Source organism: Seriola aureovittata, chromosome 6 (assembly GCF_021018895.1).
Source record: "Seriola aureovittata isolate HTS-2021-v1 ecotype China chromosome 6, ASM2101889v1, whole genome shotgun sequence".
NCBI classification, from domain to species: domain Eukaryota; kingdom Metazoa; phylum Chordata; class Actinopteri; order Carangiformes; family Carangidae; genus Seriola; species Seriola aureovittata.
The window spans coordinates 24886512-24913009 of NC_079369.1; the positions used below are offsets into that span (position 1 = coordinate 24886512).

A 26498-nucleotide genomic window follows, 5' to 3' on the forward strand; every position below is an offset into this window, starting at 1 on the left:
AAGTCCCCGGGTCAAACTCTGGTCTGAACTCTATTAATTCTTCTTGGCTGGCTCCTCCTCCAAGCCTCCAGCTCTGGTCAGAGGTCAAACTCATAAAGGTCCTGGGCTCACTGACAGTCTAACACTCAATCCATTCTGTCTATATCTCCTCCTTGCTGCAGCAGAGGCTTGATAAACTCTGCAGAAATACTGCAGTGATAAGGAATGTGCTCATTTTATTGGACAAATTCCCAAAGTTCCTAAATAAAGAAAACTGTCCATGCAGACAGTTTTCTTTATTTATTTTTGTCCATGTTTTCATGGAATTTAGCCTGTGATGCTCACATCATTAAAAAAACAATAAAAGCTACATTGATCAATATTTCAATGTTTAGATGAAATTACTATATGTAATGTAGCTTGTAGTTTGTGTTTTACATCACATTTCCTGTCTGGTTCAGTCTCACTGTTTCCAGCAGCAGTTTCCATCCAACAAGCTCTGATAAACTCTTAACAACCTGCTCAGCATCACATAGCAGATGGACACAGTCAGAGACCCACTGGTGGACAGAAGCAGCTAAAACCCAAATAATAAGGAATTGGAGGAGACCAAACCAGATCTTAAAAGAGAGATTTGCATTCAGCAGATGGACACAAACACAACTCCAATGGGATGATCGTGTTGCTCTGTTGTCTGACAGACGTTTAAATAGGCCAGTTTTCAGTTTTTGCCATGACAACTTTGAGGTTTTCAGCTTGTTCCGCTGCTCCCAAGTGGCAAAAAGAAAAATAAACAAATGCAGTTTAAAAAAAAAAAATCAACATGACTGTGTCTTTCCACAAACAATGTCCTGGTTCCTCTGGATAATCCACAGACCTCACTGTCAACAGTTTTCATTGGAGCTGCTTTCTACCGGAGAAATAGTCCCTAAGTAAACTGTTCACAGCGAGGTCTGTGGATTATCCAGGGGAACTGGGTCACAGTTTCTGGAAAGAGAGGAGAATTTCTTTTTCTTTTTTTTCTTTTTTTTTTTTTTTTACTGATAAGGCAAGTGTAAATCTATATTTTTTATTATTATCAACAAATCCAATTCACAGTTGGAAACCAAGAATGTGTTAGTCCATCTGTCAGCACTGCCTGCTTCAAGCCCACTGGTTACTGGTGGGCTCTGGCTAAAAACATCTCACAAATATGTAGTTTATTTTTTAAAAAACACTCAATAATTTCCCAAAAAAGGTGGACACTAGTGTTTATCAAATGTATGTCTGCTTAACAAACAGGAGGAAAGTGTTCATTTGTTGGGGACTATTTTCAGTGGCACATTAATCCACATTTGGCGCTGTAGTGAGTGTTTGAGGCAGCAGGACACGGTGTGTGTGGAACTGAGTCAAAATAAACTACAGTGAGTGTTCGTGTTAATGAAGGAACATGTCATACAGTGTAACAGTGTGGATCATTGATGTGTTTTTGATAGTTTTCGGAAACAATGGAGCTCTATGACTCAGAGGAATAAGATGTATTAGGAAACATGCAGAATATCACCAGACTTATCTTTAAATGCTGTGAGCACCACTGACAACATTCTGTTTACTTGCATTGTTTTGGCGTGGAGGCAGAAATCTGAGTATCTCAAAAACAAGTAATTTAGAAAATTTATTTTTTTGTAATTTGGGTGAACTGTCCCTTTAAGCAGCATGAAAAGTTTGCTTCTTTCAGCCTTTTCCACATTTAATCTTTTAAATATTGTTTTTTCGTCTGCTAACACGACAAACTGAGAAACTGCAGTGGACGACTGCTGATTCTGCATCGAGTGCCAATTGACCTCCAACAGGATTCGCTGTTAAAACGGCCATTCAGCCCATTAATATTTTCAAAAAACACACAGCTCTCCTAGATGTGGTCATTGGCATCCCGTGGAGCGTTACGGCACAACCAGTCATTCATCCATTGACTTCCCTCCTCCTCCTCTGTTTATGTTGCAGCTGACGAGGGCCAGAGACAGCTCAGCATGTGCATTCTGTACCACATCAGCATGGACGACAGATTCAAGTCCATGTTTGCTGACACAGACTGCATACCGCAGGTAAGACTGGCTAATGTACACCGCCAGCAGACCAAGACAGACACATTAGCATCAGCAGCTAAGGGCATCCGGGAATTAATGCATGAGAAACAGAGCGAGAGGGAGGGACGCACACCACATCTGGAAGCAGAAACCACCAGAGGACGGCTGCTCAGTCTTCTCTGGTGTTATGATGACAACTCTGTTTTTACTCCTTTACTTCTCTTTTCCACTGAGTCCTGAAAACATCCTTTTTGCCGTTTCACCTTTTTCTGTCTTCCACATGCCATCAGCCATTACAAGGCTGGGGCATCGGCACAGAAACAGAATTCCTTGTCCAAAATGAAACAGCGTTGTGATCATGAAAATCAAGTTTTCAGCCGAAGCTAAAACGGCTTTGGGTTAATTTCTTTCAGCTTTTGATCATAACATTTTTGTTGAGTTTCGTTGGGCTCCCTCTTGATTGAGTTGACCCGGTCACTCGCTCCTCTCATCATCAGCGATTAGCTAAATGTGCGTTGTGTTTGTTTGTTGAGATTGGGTGTAAATGCTGGCCAGATGTGGCTGCGAGGGTCGGCTGTTTGTTCAGAGGGTCGTGTCAGCAGCAGATCTGAACCACAGGTTCCTCATGGCGGCAAGGACAGCTCTGGCTAGCAGCATGACCAGGATGTGACCTCTGACCCTGCCCCAAAGCCCGCTCACTCTCCTCTCATTGCTCTCTTCTACCTCCCTTTCTCTAATGTTGTCCATCTGTGTCTTGCTCACAGTAAGTTCACGCTGATTTTAATCTGAAGCTACACCTGCTCTCTCTGTTTTTCCACACTAAACGATTCTTCAATATTTGAAAGATGGTCTCCAGAGTTGATACATATGGAAACACTGGTCTTGTGTCTTAGCGTTGATGATACTGGGGCTATAGCTGTTACTGAGGACACCAAGACCATGTCCTCAACAATATTTGTGGGAATTTTTGGAATTTAATAACATGAGGAGAAGTTTACCTTCTGTTTTTTTTTAGGCTGGTTCAGAGCATTTTAGACCAAATCAGACTGAATTTTTTTGGGGAAAAAAATCTAATTGTTTATTAGTCTCCACTAGAATGTTACACACCACCTGGCACTAGACCATAATGTAGAGAGAGAAAATTTGCGGAAGATAGAATTGATATGATTTTTTTAACCCTCATTCACACACTCACTCAAAATTCATTTAGTGGCAGACCAATATTTTTGGGTTGGGGATGGGATAGGGTAGAGAGATTTGGATTTCTGCCTGTCATCACTCATTTTAAATGTCAGTGTATCTGATCACATGATACAGATCCCACACTGTATTAATATTTATTTTAACAGGCAGTGAGGTTAATCATGAAGTAGTGATTTGATTGGATTGTTTACTCTTTATTTGCTGAACAGGTAGCGCATATTAAGCCATGATTAATTTTTTATGCTGTGTTTTATGTTCAGTGTCGTAACAACAGAAAAACCTGTAAATCGTTTTGTCTGTACTGCTGTATCAGTGACAACAGAGTCAGAGTAGAGGCATTTTTACACACACTGTTTTAAAATAGTTTCAGTCTCAGTGGTTCATATTCATTTCATTAAGTTTTTTTTGTCCAGTTTCATTTTCCCCAAAAACATAGTCCAACTTCATGCACCTAAACCCCTTCTATCCCCTTCATGTCCCTCCATCTGTCCTGTTTGTAAAAATACATCCTTAATAAAATGCTTCACCCCGCTTCCCACCTTTTATCCTCTCTCACCTATTTTGTACTTTTAAGACCTCTCTCTCGCTCTCTTTTATCACTTTCCCAGGCTTGTGACTGACTGCTCCTTTCCCCTTCTCCAGTTTTTAATGGGGTCACTGTGTGGTGCTGGATGTGGGGTTTCCAGAGCAGGGATGTCAGGAGTGAAGGAGAAGTGGTTACAGAGGTGGAGGCGGAGGTGGAGGCGGAGGCGGAGGCGGAGGCGGAGGTGGAGGTGACTGTATTGGGCGGACTGCAGCGTGGCACTGTGGCCCTGACAGGGCCTCCGGTGGCTGTCTGTGGTAAATAAGCAGAGGCAGGTGCCAGAGAGTCTAGACGGGGCTGATTTGGGGTCCGGGGCCCCTGGTATGTGATACCTAACCCAGGCTCGGCCCAGCCTTTCTCTCCCTCTCTCTCTGATTCCTGACTCCTCACAGGGAAGCAGTGCACCTCTGCCCCCCACCACCACCACCACCCCCAGCTCAAAGCTTTTCCTGTTTAATGTTAAATCAGCGCAGGGGAGACGGACAGACATGGAGGGGAGGGGGGGTATAAGGGAGGTAAGGGAATGACGCTTGCCTTCCCTTTATCTCTACTGCTCTCTCTGTTTTTCACTCACAAACTCACACTTTTAATTTCACATTTTCACCCTCCCTCGCTCCCTGATGACTGGCTTGAACATGATTGGAGAGACTGCAGGGATGATGCTCTTTTTAGATCTGTGGTTTTTCAAAATGACAAATTACAATCAGGAACACAAATGCACAAACTGTGAAGAAATGAAAAGAGAAACTAATTTCTCAGCATGTTACACAAACACGCTGATATGCCGACGTATAGTCGTGTTTTTCTTACATGACAAACACATAACACATATGAATTAGTTCAACTTCAGTGTCCATGCTGAATGAACTGGTTAACTGACATTTGGAGCCTTTGATTGACAGCTGATGAAGATGGTGTTTGAGTGTGGGGAGGAGAAGATGGATGTCGAGCTCATCTCTCTCTGCATCAACTTGGCTGCTAACAAGAACAACGCCCAGGTCGTCTGTGAAGGTACAAGATCGAGAGACGACGATAAACTCAACAGATATTTTAACCAACTCTGTGTTTTTAACTAAAGTTGCCTTCCTCACCTCTTTCCTCTCTGTTGCTTTAGGTAACGGTCTAAAGATGCTGTTGAAGCGTGCTGTGAAACTAAAGGATGTTTTGGTGATGAAGATGATCAGGAACCTTTCTCAGCACAATGGACCCACCAAGAGCCTCTTCCTGGTCAGTGCTCAGACCAGTCCTGCCAGAATCACTCACAACACAAGCAAAGAGCAATAAGTCCATCCTGTTTCCAGAACTTAACATCAATATTAAGTTATTGTCTTTTTTGGTGTCCTAACTCAAACTACAACACATCAACATCTTACAATACACTGATACTGTGCTGCTGGAATTAATACAGCTTGCACTTCCCAGTGAAATCAATCTATTAATGCCAAATATACACCTAGAAATTGTATTATAGCTGCAGATCTTGACTTATAGTCATGAAATTCAGACGAAACAGCATGACTTTTCATTAAATATATTCATCAGGTGACAGGTCTCAGGTATGGCCTGCAGCTATATCACTTAATAACATCACACTTACAGTTTCCATCACCTGTGAACATGGTTCTCACACCTCAAAACACTGATGCTCCTCAGTCCATTTGTATACAGGTTCTTTTTTTGTAAAACTGTCCTAGAAAATGTGCAATGCTACTGCTCTGTAATTGTTAGTTGAATGTTAAATTCAAGTTTGTTTTTCTATGCTCTGATTTTTATAAAACACAATGGTCAGAGTCATTCTGTGTTCCTCTGTCTGCTGGTAGGATCACGTTGGGGACCTGGCAGCTCAGATCAGTGAGGAGGAGGCTGAGGAGTTTGTGATCGAGAGTCTGGGCACACTGGCCAATCTGACCATCCCTGACCTCGACTGGGCGCTGGTGCTCAAGGAGTACAACCTTGTTCCCTACCTAAAAGACAGACTCAAACCAGGTGTGTTACGCACTGATTGCTCCAGTATTCCACTGTCTACATGGATCAAAATGCTTTTACAGTATCTTACAGAAAGGTTACAGTAGTACAGGATAACCCTGCCATAGTTCTCTCATCTATCTCCCTTTAAACCTAAAGGCCGGGTCTCTCTCATGCCCTGTCTTAACCTCTAACTACTCTCCTTAAATCACACTATCAGTGAAGTGTAACGGGACATGGATGATATGAAGACAGAGAACACTCATGAGGGTCTGGGCCTTATCTTTACTTTTAATGATCTCTGACCTCCTGACCTGACTCCTGACTTTTCCTTTTTTATCTTTATCAAACCAGAATTCAAAGTCTATTGAAATATTTAGGTTATTTGCCTGGCATTGCCTGATAGTAAACGGTGAAGAAAGACAAAAATATATGTAATATTTTGTCGAAGTCTGGTATGGTCCTGCTGGTGATAGATGCTAGTACTGATGCCCTGCCAGATATTAAAACAGCTTTGTCTCAATACCTTACTTTGAGGAATCTCTCTCTTTTGTTTTTCTACAAAACCTGTTGCAAAGTTCCCAGATTTGTAATGTCTTAACACAAGCGGCCAAAAAGTAATTCCTTTTAAATGCTCTGTGCTGCAGCCACATTTCAGTCAGTGCTAGAAATGTACAGAGTTAAATACACATGGTGATGTTGGTGTTGGGCGGGAAACCTGCCCATGTTTCCAACAGTCTGAGAATCGATTGATTGATTACACAAGCAGATCTAAGTGATCCCCAGTAACTTGCAACCCTCTTTCATCTACCACTGAATGATAATCCTTGCCTAATAAAACTAATATTTATCAAAACTGGTTCCTCAAACACAAAGGTCCGTTGAGTCATTCATCGACCTTAAAATGAGCCACTGGGGATCCTTTAGAACAGAGTGTATGTCATCTGATACAAACAGAAAATGCCCCTTTTATAACCTTATTCTCTTCAAACAGAGACTTCCACTTAACTTGTATTTTTCCCTGATGTCAGGATCTGCTGAGGATGACCTCATCCTGGAGGTGGTGATCATGATCGGCACTGTGTCCATGGATGACTCGTGTGCAGCCATGCTGGCCAAGTCTGGCATCATTCCCGCTCTTATTGAGCTGCTCAATGGTAAGAACCAAAATCATGAACTTCAGTGTTTTATAAGCTTTGAGTTAGAAAGCAAAAGTTACAGCCTGGTTTGTGGTTGGTACCACATGACCCAGCTTCCACTTAAAGGTCTTTTGTTGATAGTAATGACTTAAAAATAGACTAAAGAGAAGACGTGAGGAAGTGTTTGTGACTATACGTCTGTTGTCATTTGACACATTATGACTGTTTCTGAAGTGAATAGGTTGTGAAGGCTACGTCCACAATAATAGGTTTTCATTTTAAAACAATCTCAGTCCAGACAATCGTTTTGTCCCCCCATTCACTGGTCATGCATGTGCCAGAGTAAACAGGAAGCAGATTGTCTACAGTTGGTTAGTTGCAGAAAACATTCTGAATGAGGGACAAAAAAAAGGTAGTTGAAGCGTTAAAATACAGAATTTAACTGCACAACAGCTGCTAGCAAAGACAATACGGTAGTTTGTAATTCGTAATCAGTCGCAACTACGAATGGTGAATGCAACATGGATGAGACCCAATCAGAGGGGCGTCCTGATGGCCAAGTAGTTAGGATGCACACCATATGAGTGTAATGAGCTCTGGTTCGACTCCCGGCTGCACCCATTACTGCATGTCTCTCTCCCACTCTCTCTCGTATTTCCTGTCTGTCTCCACTTTCATAGCAGGAGAAAACTTCACACATCTATGCACATCTAAGCATGTGGATCCAAAGTGGCAATCAAAAAATCCTGTCTGACTTGCAAGTCGGACAGTGTGCAGAACCTTTTTCATTGTCTCCACTTTCATAAAATCTTCATTAAAAAAATGCCCAAAAATGAAAAAAGACCCAATCAGGAGGTGAGGCAGGTGTCTGTGTCATAATTTCCAAAAGTCTCAATTTCTGCCCATCCACACTGATTAACACACAAATTAAAACAGCTTGAGCAGCGTTTCCAAAAGTCTCCATTTTAGGGGTTTGAAAACGCCAAACATACGTCGTACACGTAGCAAAAGTGACATGTTTTAAAACTAAAAACGTATTAGTGTGCAGCAGATGACGTGATGGTTCCCTCTTGTATTCTATTCTACATTTCTTTTTAGAGTGGTTCTTTACTCTTTACAGGAGTAAAGTTTGTATTTTATGGAGATAAAATGTGTGACATTGTGTTGGACTCCATGAACCTGAAGTCTTTGTCACTTTGACGTCTGCCACATCCCTCTGTGAAGACATATATAAACAGAGATCGACTGTCAGCAGTGTGGAGAGTGTCTCTGGCACTCACCCAGAATTCATACAACCATAGTGACACATGTAACTGTTGTTTGGAGTTGTAATTTGACAAGAGACAAAGAGTCAAGGGTGTGGAACTGACTGTAGTTGAATCACATGATATAACTGAGTCACTTTGCACAGCAAATGGTAAAAAAAATGCATTTTTGTAAATGTGACCAGGGCGTATTCAAACTAAACTGATAGCAGTGATGGTTCAAACTGTGACAAAGTTGTTTAAAACACTACCTTCGTCAGTTTTATTATACAGAATGTTTTTTTTTTTGTTGTTTCTTGCTGCCTGTTTCCATGTCAGCCCAACAGGAGGATGATGAATTTGTGTGCCAGATCATCTACGTCTTCTACCAGATGGTTTTCCACAAAGCTACAAGAGACGTCATCATCAAAGACACGCGTATCCTTTTGCTCATTTGTAAAGTATTGTGGACATTTCTTCCTCATTAGATGAGATCCAGTTTGAAATATGGGAGAGTCACAGTGACACTGGCTGTATGTTGCTCCAAAGTTATTCTGTTAACTCGCATCTGAGTAAATCTACTCTCCCATCATCTTCATCATCATCTTCCCATGGCAACCTTTTTTTTTTTTTTTTTTTTTAAACCTCCTTTTTCTCTTCTCCCAAGCTGCCTGTAATTGTGTTCAGTTGTGGTCGGTGGCAGCTTGTGTCAAATTACAAATGTGCTCTCTGTCAGCATGTTCTGATTGATGTTTTTCTTTCTGCGGGAAGAATATAACGGGAATTTCAGATTCAGGCACTGCAGTGGGAGGGAGAGGCAGAGAGGGTTTCGCTTCATCACAGGAAATGTAGAAAGTTGTTCCCTCAGCCACAGGACACCTGTCTCTTGTCTGTGTCTTTAAATGTCAGCAGGAGCAGTTCCCCTCCCCAAAGAGCCTCCACATCCCTATCTCTCCCCCTTTGATTAATTAAGGAGTGACTGAGGGTTGACTGACTTAAAGGCAGCAGTGAAATGTCCCAGAGAATATACAACGTTTTCTTTCCTTGAGTCCTGATCCCAGAGGCTCCTGCTTACCTCATCGACCTGATGCATGATAACAACACAGAGATCCGCAAAGTCTGTGACAACACGCTGGACATCATTGCTGTGAGTCTCAAGACGCCATCATGAGCAACATTTTACCAGTGTACAAATGAAGGTGGTCTTGAATTTAAAGTTAGTGTTGCCAGAAGTGGTTTACTTAATGTTTTCATGTAAGTCAAAGAACTGTCAGTTTAAAAGTTGTTATTTCTTTGAGTCCTAAAAGCCCACATCAGTCTCATCCACACTTGTCACCATGTTTTATTTGCAAAGGATTTTGGCTCTTATACATGAAGATGATGTCCCCATTCTTCATCCCGTAAAGCCCTGGTTGGCTCAGTTCTTTCTCCAACTGTGCTCAAACAAAGAACAATTCAAAATTCAACTCATTGTTGAATCATGAAAAAATGTGAAGATGTGATTCAGAGCTCTGAAATAGACTACAAAGGATCATCAGACTGGAGGAATTCAGTCCCTCTTAACTAAAATCTTTGTAGTAGGAAAACCAACTGCTCATCTGATCTGATATTCCCATATTCAAAATGCAGTGTTTATTAAATAGCTGCAACTTGTAAAAAAAAATACAAAGGATTTTACCAGATTTTACGAAGACCAACATTTTAGTTTTAATGGGATTGGTTTTTTATACAGACAGGAGCAGCGCCTGATTAAAACTATGATGGGCTCCCATGGCAAATATGTTCCTCCCACTCTGTGCAATGCGAGCAAGCAAACTTTATCTACACAGCACTCATCAAATACAAAGTGTTTTACAGGAGAAAGAAATAAGAAAAGGGGAAGAAAATAAGATAAAATATAGGAATATGCACCATATAAACACAGCATATGCTAAAATGATTAAGGTCTTAAAACCAGATTTTGAAATTACTCCAAACCAATTGCCACAAAGTGAACCAAATGATTTTGAGGGCCCTTAGGAGCTCTTGGCACCCCACGGCAGTTTCTCACTTTGCCAAGTTGATAATCCGGCCAAGGATACCATTGGTGCAAAAGCTCAACCTTAAAATCATACTGCTACAAGGCAGACAATGTGAAGGTAATCAAAAATTCAGCTTACTAAAAAACAAGGCACAGGTAAGAGATTCAAAGGGTTGGTTATTCTTGAAAATATATATAAGCTGATTTTCATTTCCATACAAACATTAAACATTTTGACTTTGACGGTGGATCATGTTCCAACATGCTCCTCTCTCATAGTCATAGACCCTCACCTTCTCCTGACGTGCCACAGTCATATCTGACATTAGCGATTAACTAACCGATGAATTCCTGAATCACCTTGTGACTGACAGGTGTGGTCAGCGCGCAGTCAGGGTGTGATCGCTGCCAGACCTCAGATCAGCGTAATTAGCTGTAAATTACAGCCAAGCAGTGTAGTGGGGCAAAGGAAGTGTTTCATTGAAATTATCAGTGAGAGCTATTAAGCTGGGAGCCACATGAAAGGCAGCCGGCGGGCTCTGGAGTGTGTCAGCGGCTGGACAGCAGAGGTGAGAGAGAAAGCAGAGCTGTGGACACTCACACACACACACACACACACACACACACACACACGCGTAATCATTACTCTGTGGCTGTGCGGGATCCTTTTGGCAGCACACACCATAACTGTGCAGTCCTGAAATGTTCGCCTTTGATCATCATGGCCCTGCTCATGTACAAACACACACACGTGGCTTCACAAGGAGCTTTGTAGATGCTTCAAGTGGGACAGAGGCCTAATTCACAGTGATATTATTAGCCTGGCCATATTTCCAGAGGAATATGTTGAAAAGCTCCCAGAGCTGTTGTGCATTTCCTCACCTCTGCTGTGATGAGCTCATTCTGTCATGAGCTCAGATGCTAATAACTGATTAGTCATATTAAACTAATTCAACAACCTAATTGCTCAGTCAAAATCTGAGACATGATGCTATTTCAGCTGCTGATGAATCAGTCCTGTGACTAAATATGTCACTGCCACTTGGAGGGTGGGGGTGTCCGTGAGATGGTCAATAGGCCCGTTTGAGTCCGGGGCCTTGGGTGGCTGTCAGGGCCCAGGGGTCTCTGCTTTGCGTCTGAATGATTAATCTTTCAGGCCGGGGCGTCGCAGTCTCAAAGGTCGCCTTTATCGCTCCCTCCTTCAGCCCCTGCAGAGAAAAGAAAACACACCCCTGTGGTCGTCCGCTGGCCAAGCTATGCACGCGAGCAGCCCAGGCAGAGGTTTCTATTAGCTGTAGTAAAGAGGACGGAGATGACGTTCATGCACGGGTGTACCTGCACGCATAAATATCCCTTTGTCACAATATTCTACCATTCTGTCTTTCTTTTACACATACTTGACGCTCTCTCCTTCTGCTGAAATGGATCATTATGGCTTCTCAGCAGGGACAGGGATGTTGTTTCCTCTGCCACCTCAGAATCAAATCTGACGCTTCCTTTTTCAATGGAGTGTCATCACATCTCATTTTACATTGAAAACATCCTTTGTTTTTGTGATGACATGCACACACACCAACTACCTCCTGACAAACAGTGGGATTTGAACATTCATTCAGTTTATGGTGACATCTTCTGACATCTGTTAATATGTCATTTCCTAATGCACCTATCTATAAAATTTAAACATCAGCAGTTTTCATCAGGAGTCTCCAGACATAAACTGACTCGATAAAAATAATTAGAAAAATTGTGTTGGCAACAGACCCGTTGCCTTCACTTGTATGGTCTGTTGTAATTAGCAGTGATGTAACGAGTGTTGATTAGCCAGTTTGTGCTATTACATTACGCTTTCATAAACCTATTAAGTGGCCTCTCTGATTGGTATGGATAAGGCTGCCTGGCTCACTGCTTCTGCTATCAGTTACCTGAGTGGAAACATTCACACTTGTCTGGATAGAAATACTACTTTACTGAAAAAGAGAAGATGCAATAAAAGATGATGGAAACATATTTTCCAAACTCACATTAACCAAATACCACAAGGTGATTTCCAGATCAGAGCAGCGTGTCAGTCAGTAGCCTCGTGTCATTGAACCTGTAGCTGCTGAACATTACTGTAGATGAGACTGTTTGTGAAGTATACTGATTTCTAGATACATTGCTTCTCTCCACTCACGCCTCCCTCCCCTCCACCTTTCCTCAGGAATATGACGAGGAGTGGGGCAAGAAGATCCAGACGGAGAAGTTCCGCTGGTACAACGGTCAGTGGTTGGAGATGGTGGAGAACCGTCAGATGGACGAGGCCGGAGAACCCTTCCTGTACGGGGAGGATGGAGAATCTTTCATTGGGAATGGAGACATCCTGGAGAGACCTGACCTGTTCTACAGCGCAGGTACGGACGGCTTTAAAGATGAGGATAGGTGTAACATGGGTAATGCTTAATGGTTCAGTTCATTCAGATTTATGAGCAGCATCTAGTCATGCAGGCACAGAATAAGGAAATGGGAAAATGTAGCAGGCTGACTGGTGTCTTACGGCAGTACAGTGTATCTCAGTCAGCGTTAATCTTAAATCTCACTCCTATCAACAGTTTGCTAATAATAACTTTATTCCCACATTTTTTGTGTTTGTGTTGTTGCATGCAGATGGGATCATGGGAGCAGACGGTGCCATCAGCCCTGAGTTCTACGCTGACTTCCAGAACGGAGAGCTGGGACCGACCGGATACCTGAGCAGGTACTGAGTTCCGCCTTCACCTACTCCAGCGTTAGGGACTAGGGGGTTAGGGTTAATTGATAAATACTATCCTATTAGTTATCACATCTACTTTGGTTTAGCTTTCCAATGCTTAACTCAAGTTACAAATGACCAAAATTCTACTTTTGTTTGCTGAGAGGGCAGAAGCAGTTTGAGGTAGTAGCCAAATTAATTAGTGTTCACAACCTGTAGATAAAACCTGAAACTGAGAGGAGCAGCAGATGATATTAAATTAAATAATTAAATATGTGTCTGACACATTGAAATAAACTCCTACTGTAACTTTTGCACATCTTATTTTTCACAATTTTCCACAATCCAAATACAAGAGATCCTGATTCACAACTACTAAACTGAAAAGCTGAACTGGAGATTCAACCTGTGCATGTGTGCCAGAGAACCACAGTCTGCCATCACTGTAACACAACACACTTGAGAAGTTTTCACATGTTCAAGCCTCTCTCTCTTTTTAGTTGTTGTCTGTGAGCTTCAGTAAAGCTGCTAGTTCTCATTATAATAAATATTCTTAGTGTTGTAACCGTGTCTCAAGTTACGCTGTGCTGGGTCCTCGAATTTGTGGGAATTGGACCTAGAAAGCCCTGGGAAAAATCCTTGAATTTGTTGTTCAAGAAGGTGTGGGAACCCCGTCCTTGGATTTATAGTATTAACAGTTTATAGTTGAATAATTTTACTATACTGGATAAATTTACTGATGCCTAAAAAGAAGCTTCTACATTCATCATCCACTGTTCGAACAGGAAGTCAGTTTTAAACACGCTGCCTCATTTGCTGCCAGCACTATATTTATGCAGATTTCCACACCCCAGCTATAAAGTGACAAACAACATGTTGGATTTGGATTGGCTTCTATCTTTAACAAAGGAACTGGTTTACAGTATAATAACCAGACACCAGCCAAGTCTCATTTTGGCCTTTTGGCAAATCTGTTTTGTGACCTTCATTAGCTGCGGCTGATAAAATCTGCTGCCAGAGACGTTTGTCATTTCAAGCAGCTACGGCGACAGTCAGCGCCGGCTAAAAATAAGAAGCTGCTGCTTATTAAATGTTTTGTTTATTGCTTGTCACTAATAAAAAAAATTAAAAAATGACAGTTTAAAGAATAACTGTATTTAATTTAAAATACTTAATTTCCTTTAAGGGGCAGATCAGGCTGCTGGTTTGCAAACATAAAAATAATTCATATGCATTAATAACAAACTAAAAATACAAAATGGCATTAAAAAGAAAAAAAAACTTACACAAGGGGTAACTTTGCTGGCTGCACATTATTTTGGACTGTTTATAAATATATAATAACAATAACTTTATTTAAATAGCACCTTTTAAAAACGGAGTTTACAAAGTGCTTTGACAAACGAATCAAAAGCAATGATAGTCAAAAGTAGGACAGACATACGGTTGAGTTACAGAGGGAGGACAAACAATATACTTCAATATAAATAAGGGAGCAGACATATAAGCAAGTCTATAAAAATGAGTTTTAAGTGATTTAGAAGTTACTGATCCCTGCTAGCCTTATCTCCTCGGGCAGGTCGTTCCAAAGTCGAGGGGTCCTGATGCTTTGGATTTAAGCCTCGACTTTGGAATGACCATAAGCGCCCCCGCCCGAGGACCTAGGCTGCGTCCTGGCTCGTATGGGGTTAATAATTCTGTAATGTAGCTCGGGGCCAGGCCCTTGCGTGCTTTAAAAGTGATCAGTAAAACCTTGAAATTCTAAAATGGACAGGGAGCCAATGAAGGGAAGCAAGGATTGGGCTGATGTGATGTCATCTGTTTAAAACAGTAAAAAACCTAGTCTATAGTCAGAGTAAACTTCCTAGAGCTTAAAACCAATTAATTAAAAGATTTGACGTTCGTTAGCCTCTGAGCTTTCAGCCCGTGACACAGGCAAAAAATGATCCCTGTGTGTGTGCATGTGTGCGTGTGTGTGTATGCATGTGTGTGTGCGTGCGTGCATGTGTATGTGTGATGAAGGCTGTCAGCAGGGCAGGTTGTCTTTGTCCAGAAACATGGGCCGTGTCAGAGAGGAAACACTAAACTGTGAGTGTTTACCTTCAGCTCTCTGTGTCTTGGCCCGGCTCGTCCACCGGCCAGCGCTGCCCTCCTCCACTTATTATTATTCTGAATCACTATTCGCTGATCTGTGTTATTGAACCAGGCTGGGCTTGAGTCAACAACCTTCGCCAATCCCAGAAGGCATCGCTCCACCCTCAACAGCAATACTCCAGCTTTGAGAACAAACACCCCCTGGCTGTCTCTCTGTCTCCATGTTCTTGTTTCTCTCTCATTCCTCTGTGGCTCCAATATATCAGCTACTTTAGTCCCAGAATGCCGCTGACATTCCACAGCGAAACACAAAACTGAAGCCAGGGAATTTAAAATCAGTCCTGTTATCACTAAAACAGACTTTGAGTTTCTTCTGTATCCGTTCTTAGTCCCAATACCGAGCGGCAGCTAATTCGATACGCCGCTGAGATGATGAATAGTCGTGGAAATACAGAGTTTATTGTGAGTAATTTGTCTTATTTATTATCAAACCTCTCCTTGCGTGCGATAAAGCTCTTGTCGATGGATTTTTTTCTCCCCCCCTCGCCAGGAGGAATGTTTAGCTTGGCTGCCGTTGAAAGAGTGATTGTGATTGGCTGAATCCACACCACAGTCACTCCAATGAGAGGAAGGCGACTTAGAAAGAGCCACAGAGAGAGGGAAATCCCAATCTGTGTTCCCTTCACTCGTTTCTTTATTGTCTGTTTCTTTCTATTTTTCTTTTTCTGTCACTCTCTCTCTCTCTCTTTCTCTCTCTCTCTTCTCTCTCTCCTCTCTCTCTCTCTCTCTCTCTCTGCTTTGTAAGTGATACCTTTTAAATATACTGCGAGCGCCTGGGGAATTGGCGTCTGTGAGACTGTTTTAATTTGGCCGCTGTACTCTGAGTGATCCAGGTTAACATAATAATCAAAACCAGCTCCGCAGCTTATTTTAAACTACGTGTGAAACATGGTGTGAATGGGGCCTTTTAAAATAGACTCAATACTGTACATTGACTGTGATTTGTATGAATTATAATGAGATGGTTTACACCATCTTTATAAAATATAGAGCCAAAACGATATCATATCTTATCTTTATCAATATATCCATGTTAGGTGGGGGGTTTGTGATTTGATGATATATATATATGCACTGAGACCATACCATTCTTATCCTGTCAGCTGTTCCCTTACACCTGTGTAGGTAATGATACAGATTAATGAGCAGCACTGCTTCATGGCAATACTTATGTGAGATTTTTTTCATCCTTGTGACAAAGGATGATTTTGGTTTTGTCAGGTATCGAATTCACAGGATCAGAAAAAAACATTTTGACTACAAACACTCGCACCATCAGCTTAACAACAGGAGAGTCGACAGCCATGCTAGCATTGTAGCTCTGTGACAGGCGTCTGTTCAAGGCGCGAATGTTGGCGCCTTTATTCCGTCACAGAGTTGGATCAACGTCTGTGTAAAAGGGATAGCCAGCGTGGCGGGAGAGGACACCGGCGCTGTTGTGTTACACGTCATGCCTCTGATTCCAGTGCGCCGGCATGCTATCTAAAACCACACACTGAGGCTGGCTTTGTCTAATATCAGCATACTAACATGCTAACAGTGACAAAGCTCACATGTTCATGTTTAGCAGGTATAAAGTTTACGATCTTATTTGAGGGTGCAGCATGCAAACATTTGCTAATTAGCACTAATGATGATGGGAATGTCATTAGTTTTGCAGTTATTTGATCATGACCCAAAATATTGGAGCAAATTAAAAATCTTATATGTTGATATTATTACAGTTCTTCTGGGGACTGTGACCATGAATGTCTGAACTAAATTTGATGGCAATCCATCCAGTACTATCCATATCAAAATATCATATATTATTATGCTCCTGAGATATTAGATTTCAATAAAAAGCAAAAACGTTAACCTCATGGTGAATCAAAGCTGAACTGTTCGATATTTAGTAACTTATGGTTGAAACAGATTTCACAGTGTTGACAGTGCTGTTGTCAGGGACTGAGAGGTGTCCAGTAGAAAGTCATGACAGACAGACGGTGCTTGACTGGAGGACTGTGAACACAAGCGCACCTACATTAGAATCAATGAGTGCTTTGAGAGGCTGTCAGGATGTGACCGGGCGCCAGAGAGCGAAGTGAGGCAAAAAGAAAGGAAGAGAAGGAAAAGCAGAACGCCATTGCAATCAGGTGAGACGTGGAGATACGCGGTGAAGGGGGGGGCAGCGGGGGCGAGACCTGGTTCTTGACCAGGGCCGGCGTGTTGGTTAGCTGTAACCTGAGCAGTGACAGCGGGGAGAGATCAAAGTGGGGCCCGGCCGGGGCCCTGGAAGACACAGACGCGCGCGGGGGGGGGGGGGGGGGGGGCGAAGGGTCACGCAAAAGGAGGAAAAAGGCTTGATTCCCTTTCCTGTTCACTACTGAGGAATTTTCTCTGCGGGAATGGACGTGTCCCCGCCGCTCAGCCTGCTGCGTCCTGCAGCTGCTCCTCTGGGACCCAATAGGCATATGTGGAAACACTGGGCCCCTTTGTCTTAATGACCCCCGTCTACCTCCTCCTCATTTGGTCAGCGTGTCACAACACACACTGACACACGTAAAGTGAATAAGGTGCCAGACAGGTCGATTTACATGTTTCATAATGAGAAATATCACAGCTGACGGCAGCTGTGTTGGGCGTTATTTCTGGTCTTAGGACCTGCAGCGCTTAAAAAAATATTTCAAACATCCTGTAAGAGTTACCTGGAGCACCGCTCAGAAAACTGAGCAGGTACATGAACAGACACACAGCAGAAAGTATCAGTTACCTTGTGGAAAAATCAGATGCTGCTACAGCGTTTTTTAAAACATGGTAATAAGTTCTCAGACTGAGGATTGTTATACAGGAACTGATGAGGATCTGATCGAAGAACAAGTAAACACGATTATGAATCTGACCAGAGATGCGATAACAGCTTTCAGTACTTGACAGTTTTCCTTACGCGGTGGACACATTTCAGTCTGATCCAAAACACGATGGAGGTTGAGAGCCAAAGTGTCTCAGTGATCCAAGGAACAAGACTTGAAAGCATTTCTTCTCCTTCACTCCATCGTTTCTGCATCTGACTTTGCGTCTGTTTCTGATTCATTTGATTCATTTCAAACTGTTGGCAACATGTAGGTTTTATGACATTAGTTTGTTGTCATTTGAGACGATTATCATACTGAGTAACAAACAAGTAATTAAAAAAAAAAAAAAAAACTTTAAACAGTTAAAAAAAAGTCAAAATTAATAATAAGTCATTAGTGGTTTGGAACGACTGGCTTTACCTGGAGGCTGATTGCCATGCAAAATAGATACAACTGTAAAAATTTAAGGAAAAACAATTACCCTGCCTAGACTGTCTGTTATCGTAGATGATATGTCGTGTGAGATTTCACCTGAGCTGATGAATGAGGAGGTGTAGCACTCACCTGTAGGTTGCTAAATGTTTAAGTTTGTATTTCCTGTTGTCAAGTAAAAACATATTTTTCTTAGGTGAAGTTTAGCATAAATCAAACTGAAGGTGTGTTCCAGTGTCCAGCCAGTGTTTGCAGTTAAAGCTGAATTAATTATTAATCAATATTTGGTAATTGGTGATTTGTCGATTGATCCAGACGGTAGCTTAAATTAAACAAAGTTATATTTTAGGCTCTTCAGTAACATTTTCTATTTTTCATGTGAATAGTTTCATAATTTATCTCTTAAATTAAAAAGTCATGATGTGGTTCAGCTGGTCACAACCTGCAGTCATATGAAACCTGTGACAAGGCATCACAAGTACTTTGGAAATTGTGACATCGACACATTAATCAGTGAAAAACAATCATTAGCTCCAGCCCTGGTTACAATAAACCATCATCAGTAAGAAGAGGTGGCAGTGACAGTGGGAGGTTTTGTCCTGTCCCTGTAAAGACTTGTGTGTCAGGACAGTGACTGGACTTCAGGACTCATACAGATCCTGGAAGTCCAGTCTGGGGTGTAACCAGTCAGCCACAGAAACAGGCGGGCAGGCGGACGGTGTGACTCAGAGTTCCAGTGTTCCTCCAGCCTCCTTTAGCCTGGCTCTCAAATCCCCCCTGACAGCCGTAGCGTGCGGAGAGGAAAAAGACATATTTCTGGCCAGAGAGGAGGGAGAGGAGATGGTGGTGGTGGTGGGGGGAGGGGGGGCGGCGGGGGGCAAAGGCAAAACAGAGAGGAGGAGGAGGCTAGTGGGGGAGTAGGGATATGCTGCAAGCTGTGTAACTGATCGCTGGAAGTGATTTGGCTAAAAACAACACGTCATTATAGGTGCTCGCAGGGGCAAAGCAAACAGCTCGTATTTTAGAAGGCCGGGAGAGGACAACGGGGCCGGGCAGCAAACCCCCCCCCTCCCAAAAAAACAAAACAAAAAAACCCCAGAAAAGATGGGGTATGTGTGAGATGTGGTGTCATCCATCAGAGCCCAGTTTATCCACCAGCCGCTCCATCCTGACGAGACGGCCCAGGCCCCGTCGCTGTGACCCCCAAAACCAGACACAGACATCCAGCAGCTGGTCAGAAGATGGAGCATGAAATCAGCCCCACCCACTGTATCCACATCCCCATAGTAACTGATTTATACGGTGTCGATACAGGCCTTTTATCATCCCCCTACAACAGGCCCCTGTTGCCGGGCGGAGGGCAGCCAGGTCCTCCAGGTTTTGGCCGTCAGCCTCGGCCCTCGTCACAGCCTTGTGTTTTGACATCTCTCCGGGTTTTATGGCTTGGCTGTTCTGCTGTTTACCCCTCCAGCCATTAGCAGTCTGTAACTCAGACTCATTGTGGATGTCCAACACCTGCATCAGAGCAGATGAATATTACATTAACTTTTTATGAGCCTTTTTTTCTCCAGTATGATGACTGAGTGATTGGTCTGGCCCTGGGGTGGGGGGTTTCCCCGAGAGATGGCTGGTGTCAGAGCTCCACCTAGTGGTGTGTTGTTATACAGTTAAGTTTGAACCTGAACGTCCTCTCCTTGTACTTAACATTCTGTGGACACTCCAACCGAATGTAATGACTGAATATGTGATTCTGACACCATGTGCTGCTTCCACCAAATTTTGAACATGGCTGCAGGAGTTCAATTCAATTCAGTTCCATTTTATTTCTATACAGCTAAGGCTGAACGATATGCAAAAAAAAAAAAAAAAAATCATATTGCAATTATTGTTGGCAGATATGTGATTTCAGTTGGAATGATTTTTTTGTTTTTTTTGCATTTCATTTTCACTGAAAAATATTTAAAAATAATGATGATGTGATTTTTGTTGGGTCTTGTACCAAACAAACATGTTCCTTTAAGTCTGGAGATTATGATTTGTAAGCTGGGGCGTCTCTGTAGCACCACAATGCTTATGGTGCTAATAATGCACAACAGTTTTTCTTACTTTTATTAAAAAAAAATGCAGCTCCTGCGATTTAGATATTGCACTTGGCCATATTGCAATTTCGATTATATTTTGATTCATTGTGCAGCCATATATAGAGCCAAACCAAACACAGTATCTCCAGGTAGTATACAGAGTAAGACCTTACCTTACAATATTATGTTCTAAGCCTGACCACCCCAAGAACAATGTTAGGATTTGTGTGTGTGTCTTCATCATCTCTCTATCTGATAATTCTGTATCTCTATTAATTTGTCCCCTCTCTTTTTCTCATGCTCTCTCCAGTGTGTCGGACCAGTTTGTCCCATCGGCTCAGATCCCGGCAGACAGACCCATGAGCGCGTACGGCTTCCGTCCCGACGAACAGTTCTTCTACAACTACACCACCGCCTCCCGGTAAACCTGGACACCTCTCACACATGAATACTGTATAATCACTGCTCAGACTGTAGCCGTGTCCTCGTGTGTACCCTGTGTGTGCTACTGAAGCTGTGTCGAATTCGTTGCTTATCAACACTTGTGTATTTCCTTTATGCATTTCTCTCCGGGGTCTACAAGTCTGTTATTGAGTCAAACAATCTGAATTTTCTAGAATCAAGTGTCATTATCTTGATGTTAAAGCACCAAAAAGTAATCTCTCTTATTTGAAAATATTGAATCTTATTCAGGGTTTTAAAAATTTTGTTTTTCTTGTTTCAAATATACAAAATCCTTAAAACTCAAAATGAAAGTATAACCTATTAAATACAGATGTGTGCAAAGTCCTGCCAAAGTCAAACCTTTCATCCTTTATATTGAGGTTAGTCTTAAATTTAATTTTAGTTTTAATCAGAAGGATTTGTAAATAATATTTTAATGTTAACTTCCCTGTGTAACAAGCTTTTAATAGTTTGTGTCTGTTTTAATGATCTGATGTTGGTTTAACACTGAACTGCATTCAGATATTTCTGATGTTGGATGTTACACAAGCAAATGTTTCTTCTTTTTTTTTTTTTTTACCACAGTTTGCCTAATGTGAAAACTCACAAATATTATTTCAGGCAAGAGAAAACAGCAAAAGTTTGTGTTTGAAAGTGGAGTCTGGTTTTATTCTATTTTCAGAGCCAAACCAACAACGTGCAACAAACAATGCTTTCTGCCTTCTTTACTCTGTGGCTGAAGTGATTGTTGGTTTTGTTGTTTGTGACTTCTCACCACCGATCGATGTCTGCACTCAGAAAATTATTTTCACCTCTCTGACATGTCTGATTTTGAACTAGAACTGGACAGATTTAAGTATCTGGTGTTTGAAAAGAGCAAGAATGGGACAAAAAGTCTTAATATCCCTTTAATCATCTTCTTATCTCAGATTTATCTTGGGGGGGGGGGGGGGGTCTCTACCCTAAGACTGGGAACTACTGAGCTCTGACACATTAGTCGCATAGGAAAATGATCAATTAGGATATTACATAACAATTTATTTTACAAGTCAATTTTTCTGAATTATTTACTAGGACGTTTGCTGAAAATAAATTTGTAATAATTGTAATTTGGTTACTGATTAGAGGGGAAATTCTGTACACACAATGTTCAATTGCTGCTATTTCAATTACTGCCAATTAATTGCTAGTGTAACCTGAAGAGTCTTTGAGTCAGGCTGGTTAACTGAACTTGCAAATATAAAATGTGTCTACGGGAAAGAACACAATTCAGCATATGTGAGAAAAAGATTCCAATAATAAAAACATATTTTTTATGTTTCAATTGAGCCTTTAATCCAGAAATCAACAACTTTTCACAAACTCAAATAACTTTAGTTAGTACCAATTTACTCAGCTCTTCAGGAAACTCATTAGGAAAAAATTTGAAAATTAAAGAATGACTGTTATTTCCTTGTTTTGCCTTTGCTAAGTGAAAACACTGCATTAGTCTGTAGAAAATCCAAGCTCTGGATCATTACGATGTCATTTTATTTATGTGAATGTAATTTGAGCGAAAACATTAACAGCCTTGCATAATCTTGAAAATTACTTTTTAAATATGAACAAATGTTGAAGAAACTGCTGCATTTTTGTAAATTATTCTTTATCCTGTCCTTGATGTGCCTGGACCGTTGCTGTCCTGCTGAAATATGAAACATTCTTCTTCTGTGGTGCAATATATCAAATAAATGGAAAGAATATTATTGTAGTGAAAGTGTATTTCGTAAATAATCCGTCACATATGTAGGATTACTTGCAGGTTTTTCATATTTCTCAGTACAGTGTGACTGTAATTGGTTAAAAATTGTTGTGGACCATAAATAAATAATCAAAGCAACATGGTGCATTTGTTTTATTGGCAAATAAAACCATTTGTTTTTTGTGCCGCTTTCCCCAGAGTTCAAACCAGAGAGTAGAGAGTTCACACAAAAGTAATTTGAGAGCTGTTTGTTTATAGACTCTTATTTTATTAATAATATTTCCACATTGTTTCCATTAACCAACATTCATCTCGTGGACAGTTTATGGTCAAATGTTCCTCCCTGTACTCAAACTGTAAATTACTAACCCGGTCTGTACAAGATGCTCTGAACAGGTAAAAGGCACAGGAGTTCAGACTCGGACCAGTCTCTCCGACGTGACGGAGGCTGGCTTCCTTCCTCATGAGATCTAAGGCACGTGAGGACATGGAGGTACCAGAAAGGCACTTAAATTAGGTTTTTTTTTTTTTGGTAGCTCAAAAAAAAAAATCCCTCAGTAGGTCAAAAAAATCACATTAAGGAGAAAATGATGTGGCTAAAGTTCAGCTTTAGTGTGAATTCGGCAGTGTTACTGATCTAGATCATGTGATCTAATACGTTAAAACATCTGTATAGTGGTTTTTAAACAATCTAAATCTCACTGATGATTTCAAAATGAATTGAAAATTAAATTCTGACATATCTGTTTAGAAGAATCGTTTGACTTTGTGGGAATTATGTTTATTTGCTTTCTTTCTGAGGGATGGATCAGTCTTATGTCTGTGTGTCAAATACAGAGCTGGAATCAGGACAGGGTTAGCCTAGCTTAGCATAAAGACTGGAAGTAGCTAGTAGCAGCTAGCCCAGTTAAGTCTGATGTCCAAAAACATCTACCAACACCTCTGATGACTAATTAGCATGTTATCTATGTATATGTGTGTGTGTGTGTGTGCATACACATTTACATACATACACACATATGTATATAAAATAGTTTGAGTTAGGGAATATTTACGTGATGAGTACTAATCAAAAGGTGTACTTTTACTTCTGATACTTTAAGTACATTAGACTGCTAATAAAGCAGGATTTTTACTTGTAATTAATCAAATCTGCAGATTCAATAAACAAAATATATCATGTTAATTAGCTTTAGAGTTTGGTATGTGTATTTTTTTTACTCTAGACAGAGCCAGGCTACCTGCTTTCCCCTGCTGAGCTATGCTTCACTAGGCTGACCACACCCTGTCTCAAGATATCCTATCCATCTTCACATCCCTCGTTCAGAAAGAAAGCGTGTAAGCAAATTTTACAATGTGTCCAACTGTTCCTTTAAAATAGATTCATAATCTACCACACCAGAAAGTTATTCACAATCTTCTGTCATATAATAGTTTTAAATCTAAGTTTTCTAAAAGAATTTGGTGCTAAATTAATTGTTTAAAAAAAAAAAGTCTTCAAAGTTACTGAGTGAAACAGATCTGTTGGTTTTCTATACCTGACACAGCTGATGTAATGATTTGTGTAAATGATATTAATTTGTATAAATAATTTAATGTCATTTCATGCATATGTGTTAAAAATTCATGGAAGTGTTTGAGAAAGTTCCTGTTTCTGCTCAGACAGGAAGTGTCCTCGTTTTATCACAGAAATGGAAGCTACTGTTACATCTTTCAGCAGACCAAAGAAATTGAATGAATTATTTTGTCCCTCGCGCTGATGAATCAACACTTGGCCCACATGTCCTCTTGTCACGCTGTTGTGATTGGTTGTGATGCTTCATTCGTCTTTAGGAACTCCACTTGGGTAATGCTGCATCAGCTCCTCCACCTCAATCACCTCCACCACCAGGTCTCGGATGTCCTTGATGCAGTCTTGTGGCCGGGCCTCAGGGCTGGACGGGGTTTCCTCTTTGTCGGGCCCAGGAGACGGAGAGGTTGCCTCCACGTTTACACTCGCTCCTGCTTCCATGTCCCCGCCCACGCTGACATCGCAGCTCGTGTCGTCCTCTTTTTGGGTCTGAGGAGACGGCTCGCTGCTTGTGCTTTTGTCCTCAGGTGCGTCTTCTGAGCTCACGGGTGATTTGCTGACGATGGCCTCGTCTTCCAAGACATCAGAGGTTGTTGAGACTTCATCCTGGCTGCTCTGTGTGACCTTGACTTCCTCTGTGGACTCCACATCTGACGCATGTGACTCACTTCCTCCTGACACATCCAGAGGATTAGGATCTGAGACAGGAACTGGCTCTGCTTTGTTTCCCTCCAAGTCCAGGCCGACATCTCCAGATGTTACTACAGGGGCTTCACCACCAGAGGGCGCCTCTGACTTGACTTCTGAGCTCTCGCACTGTCTGTCTTCATCACTGCTGGTTACTGGCTGGGAACTAGTCTCCACTGCTGAAGCTGGGACTGCTTCATTTGAAGGATCAGGACTTGGTTCAGGAGCTTCTGTTTGTTCAGCAGCTTCTTTTGCATCTGTCTTTAAACTTTCTACAACAGTGGGAACTTCTTCCAAAGCTACTTCTGCTTCTTTTAGAGCATCTGTGCTCTGCGTCTCCGGCTCAGCAGCCAATTCAACTTTCTCTGTCTTGACAGAAATCACTTCCTCTTGGGTCACAGTCTCTGGGGCGGCTGCTACGTTAACTTCTTGTGTCCCATTCGCAGTGGGTGTGTCTATTAAAGCTGCCGCCTCAAGTGCAACAGTGGCGTCTTCTTCTGCCTTCACAGTTTGGATGACCTCTTCTGCTACGGGTGCAGGTATCTCCTCTTCCTCGCTGACAGCGACGCTCTGATCAATCTCTTTTTGTTCAACTTTCCCCAGAGGCGTCTCAATCACTGTCATGTCCGCTGAGGATTCACCTGGCAGCACGCCGTTCTCTTTCTCCTGCTGCTCTCCCTTTAGGGGGCTTGAAGACAGACCATTCACCACAAGAGGAGAGGGGGGCTGGGGCTCAAAGGAAGTTTTAGACGGGGAGGCAAGCGCCATGGCAGGACTGCCCGGAGTGGAGACGGACGGGGAGGAGAGGCTGGAGCGGCTGGACTGGCTAATCAGGTCTCTGCTGTCTGTGAACAGGTTGTATTTCTTCAGGCTCGCCGCTTCCTTCACCACTGCAGGACAAAGAGAAGACAGGAAGTTATCAGAGGCGTCCTGTGTGTTTTTGCCTGTTTCGTCATCGTTAGTGTATCTTACTGTACCTTTGGTGACCTCCTTGTCCAGAGTTTGAAGGAGGATGCCTTCATAAACGTTCTCAACGTGGATAAAGTTAGAGTGGTCAGAGTAGATGGACTGTTCAAGATCCTGAAGCTCCTGCACAGACAGACAAAGACACAGGAGTCAAAATTTGGAGAGTTTGTTCGGAGTGACGGTATTTGTTCGGGTGCACCATTTCCTGGGAGTTTCGACCAAAATGTACTTGTTTCTCCGGGAAAAACTACCCACAGGAACCTGGGACTTTTAGCATGTGCATCTGTGTTTTCAAACGGAACACTTGTGTATTCACTGAGACATAAACACTTTGCATACACATGTATAAATGATCTCTTATATATAATCACTTAAAAAAACATATATAGACCATTTTACCAACTGATATTTATATTAACAGAATGTGCAGTAAGATTGTTTTGCTCTCATGTATTTTTTCTAGAGGGAGCTCCAATCAAATGTGCATCATGTTTACCTTTATCATGTTTGCGATTATTATAAAAGGTACTTGCACTTGTACAAGTCAAGACCAATCAAAGCGTTTTACAATATTCCACATTCACCCATTCACTCACACATTCATACATCACAATTTAGGGTTCAGTATCTCGCCCAAGGACTGGAGGGGCCGAGGATCA

General features: G+C 41.8%; 2 protein-coding genes across 3 annotated transcripts in view; one reads left to right on the forward strand and one right to left on the reverse strand.

The window, feature by feature from the left end:
- The window catches only part of kifap3a (kinesin-associated protein 3a), a 36902-nt gene extending 14148 nt beyond the window's left edge, over nucleotides 1–22754 (forward strand). The window contains exons 11-20 of the mRNA XM_056377873.1: nucleotides 1963–2063; nucleotides 4734–4842; nucleotides 4946–5058; nucleotides 5652–5817; nucleotides 6828–6953; nucleotides 8519–8617; nucleotides 9241–9326; nucleotides 12403–12592; nucleotides 12846–12936; nucleotides 20742–22754. Of these exons, the coding sequence (XP_056233848.1) occupies nucleotides 1963–2063; nucleotides 4734–4842; nucleotides 4946–5058; nucleotides 5652–5817; nucleotides 6828–6953; nucleotides 8519–8617; nucleotides 9241–9326; nucleotides 12403–12592; nucleotides 12846–12936; nucleotides 20742–20856 (1196 nt within the window). The 3' untranslated portion in view covers nucleotides 20857–22754. The remainder of the gene's footprint in view (nucleotides 1–1962; nucleotides 2064–4733; nucleotides 4843–4945; nucleotides 5059–5651; nucleotides 5818–6827; nucleotides 6954–8518; nucleotides 8618–9240; nucleotides 9327–12402; nucleotides 12593–12845; nucleotides 12937–20741) is intronic.
- niban1a (niban apoptosis regulator 1a) overlaps nucleotides 22755–26498 on the reverse strand; it is a 36923-nt gene continuing 33179 nt past the window's right edge. For both annotated transcript variants that reach the window (XM_056377871.1, XM_056377872.1), the window contains exons 13-14: nucleotides 25851–25962; nucleotides 22755–25763 (exon numbers count right to left, since the gene is read on the reverse strand). In XM_056377871.1, coding sequence (XP_056233846.1) covers nucleotides 24436–25763; nucleotides 25851–25962 — 1440 coding nt within the window. In that variant the 3' untranslated portion in view covers nucleotides 22755–24435. The remainder of the gene's footprint in view (nucleotides 25764–25850; nucleotides 25963–26498) is intronic.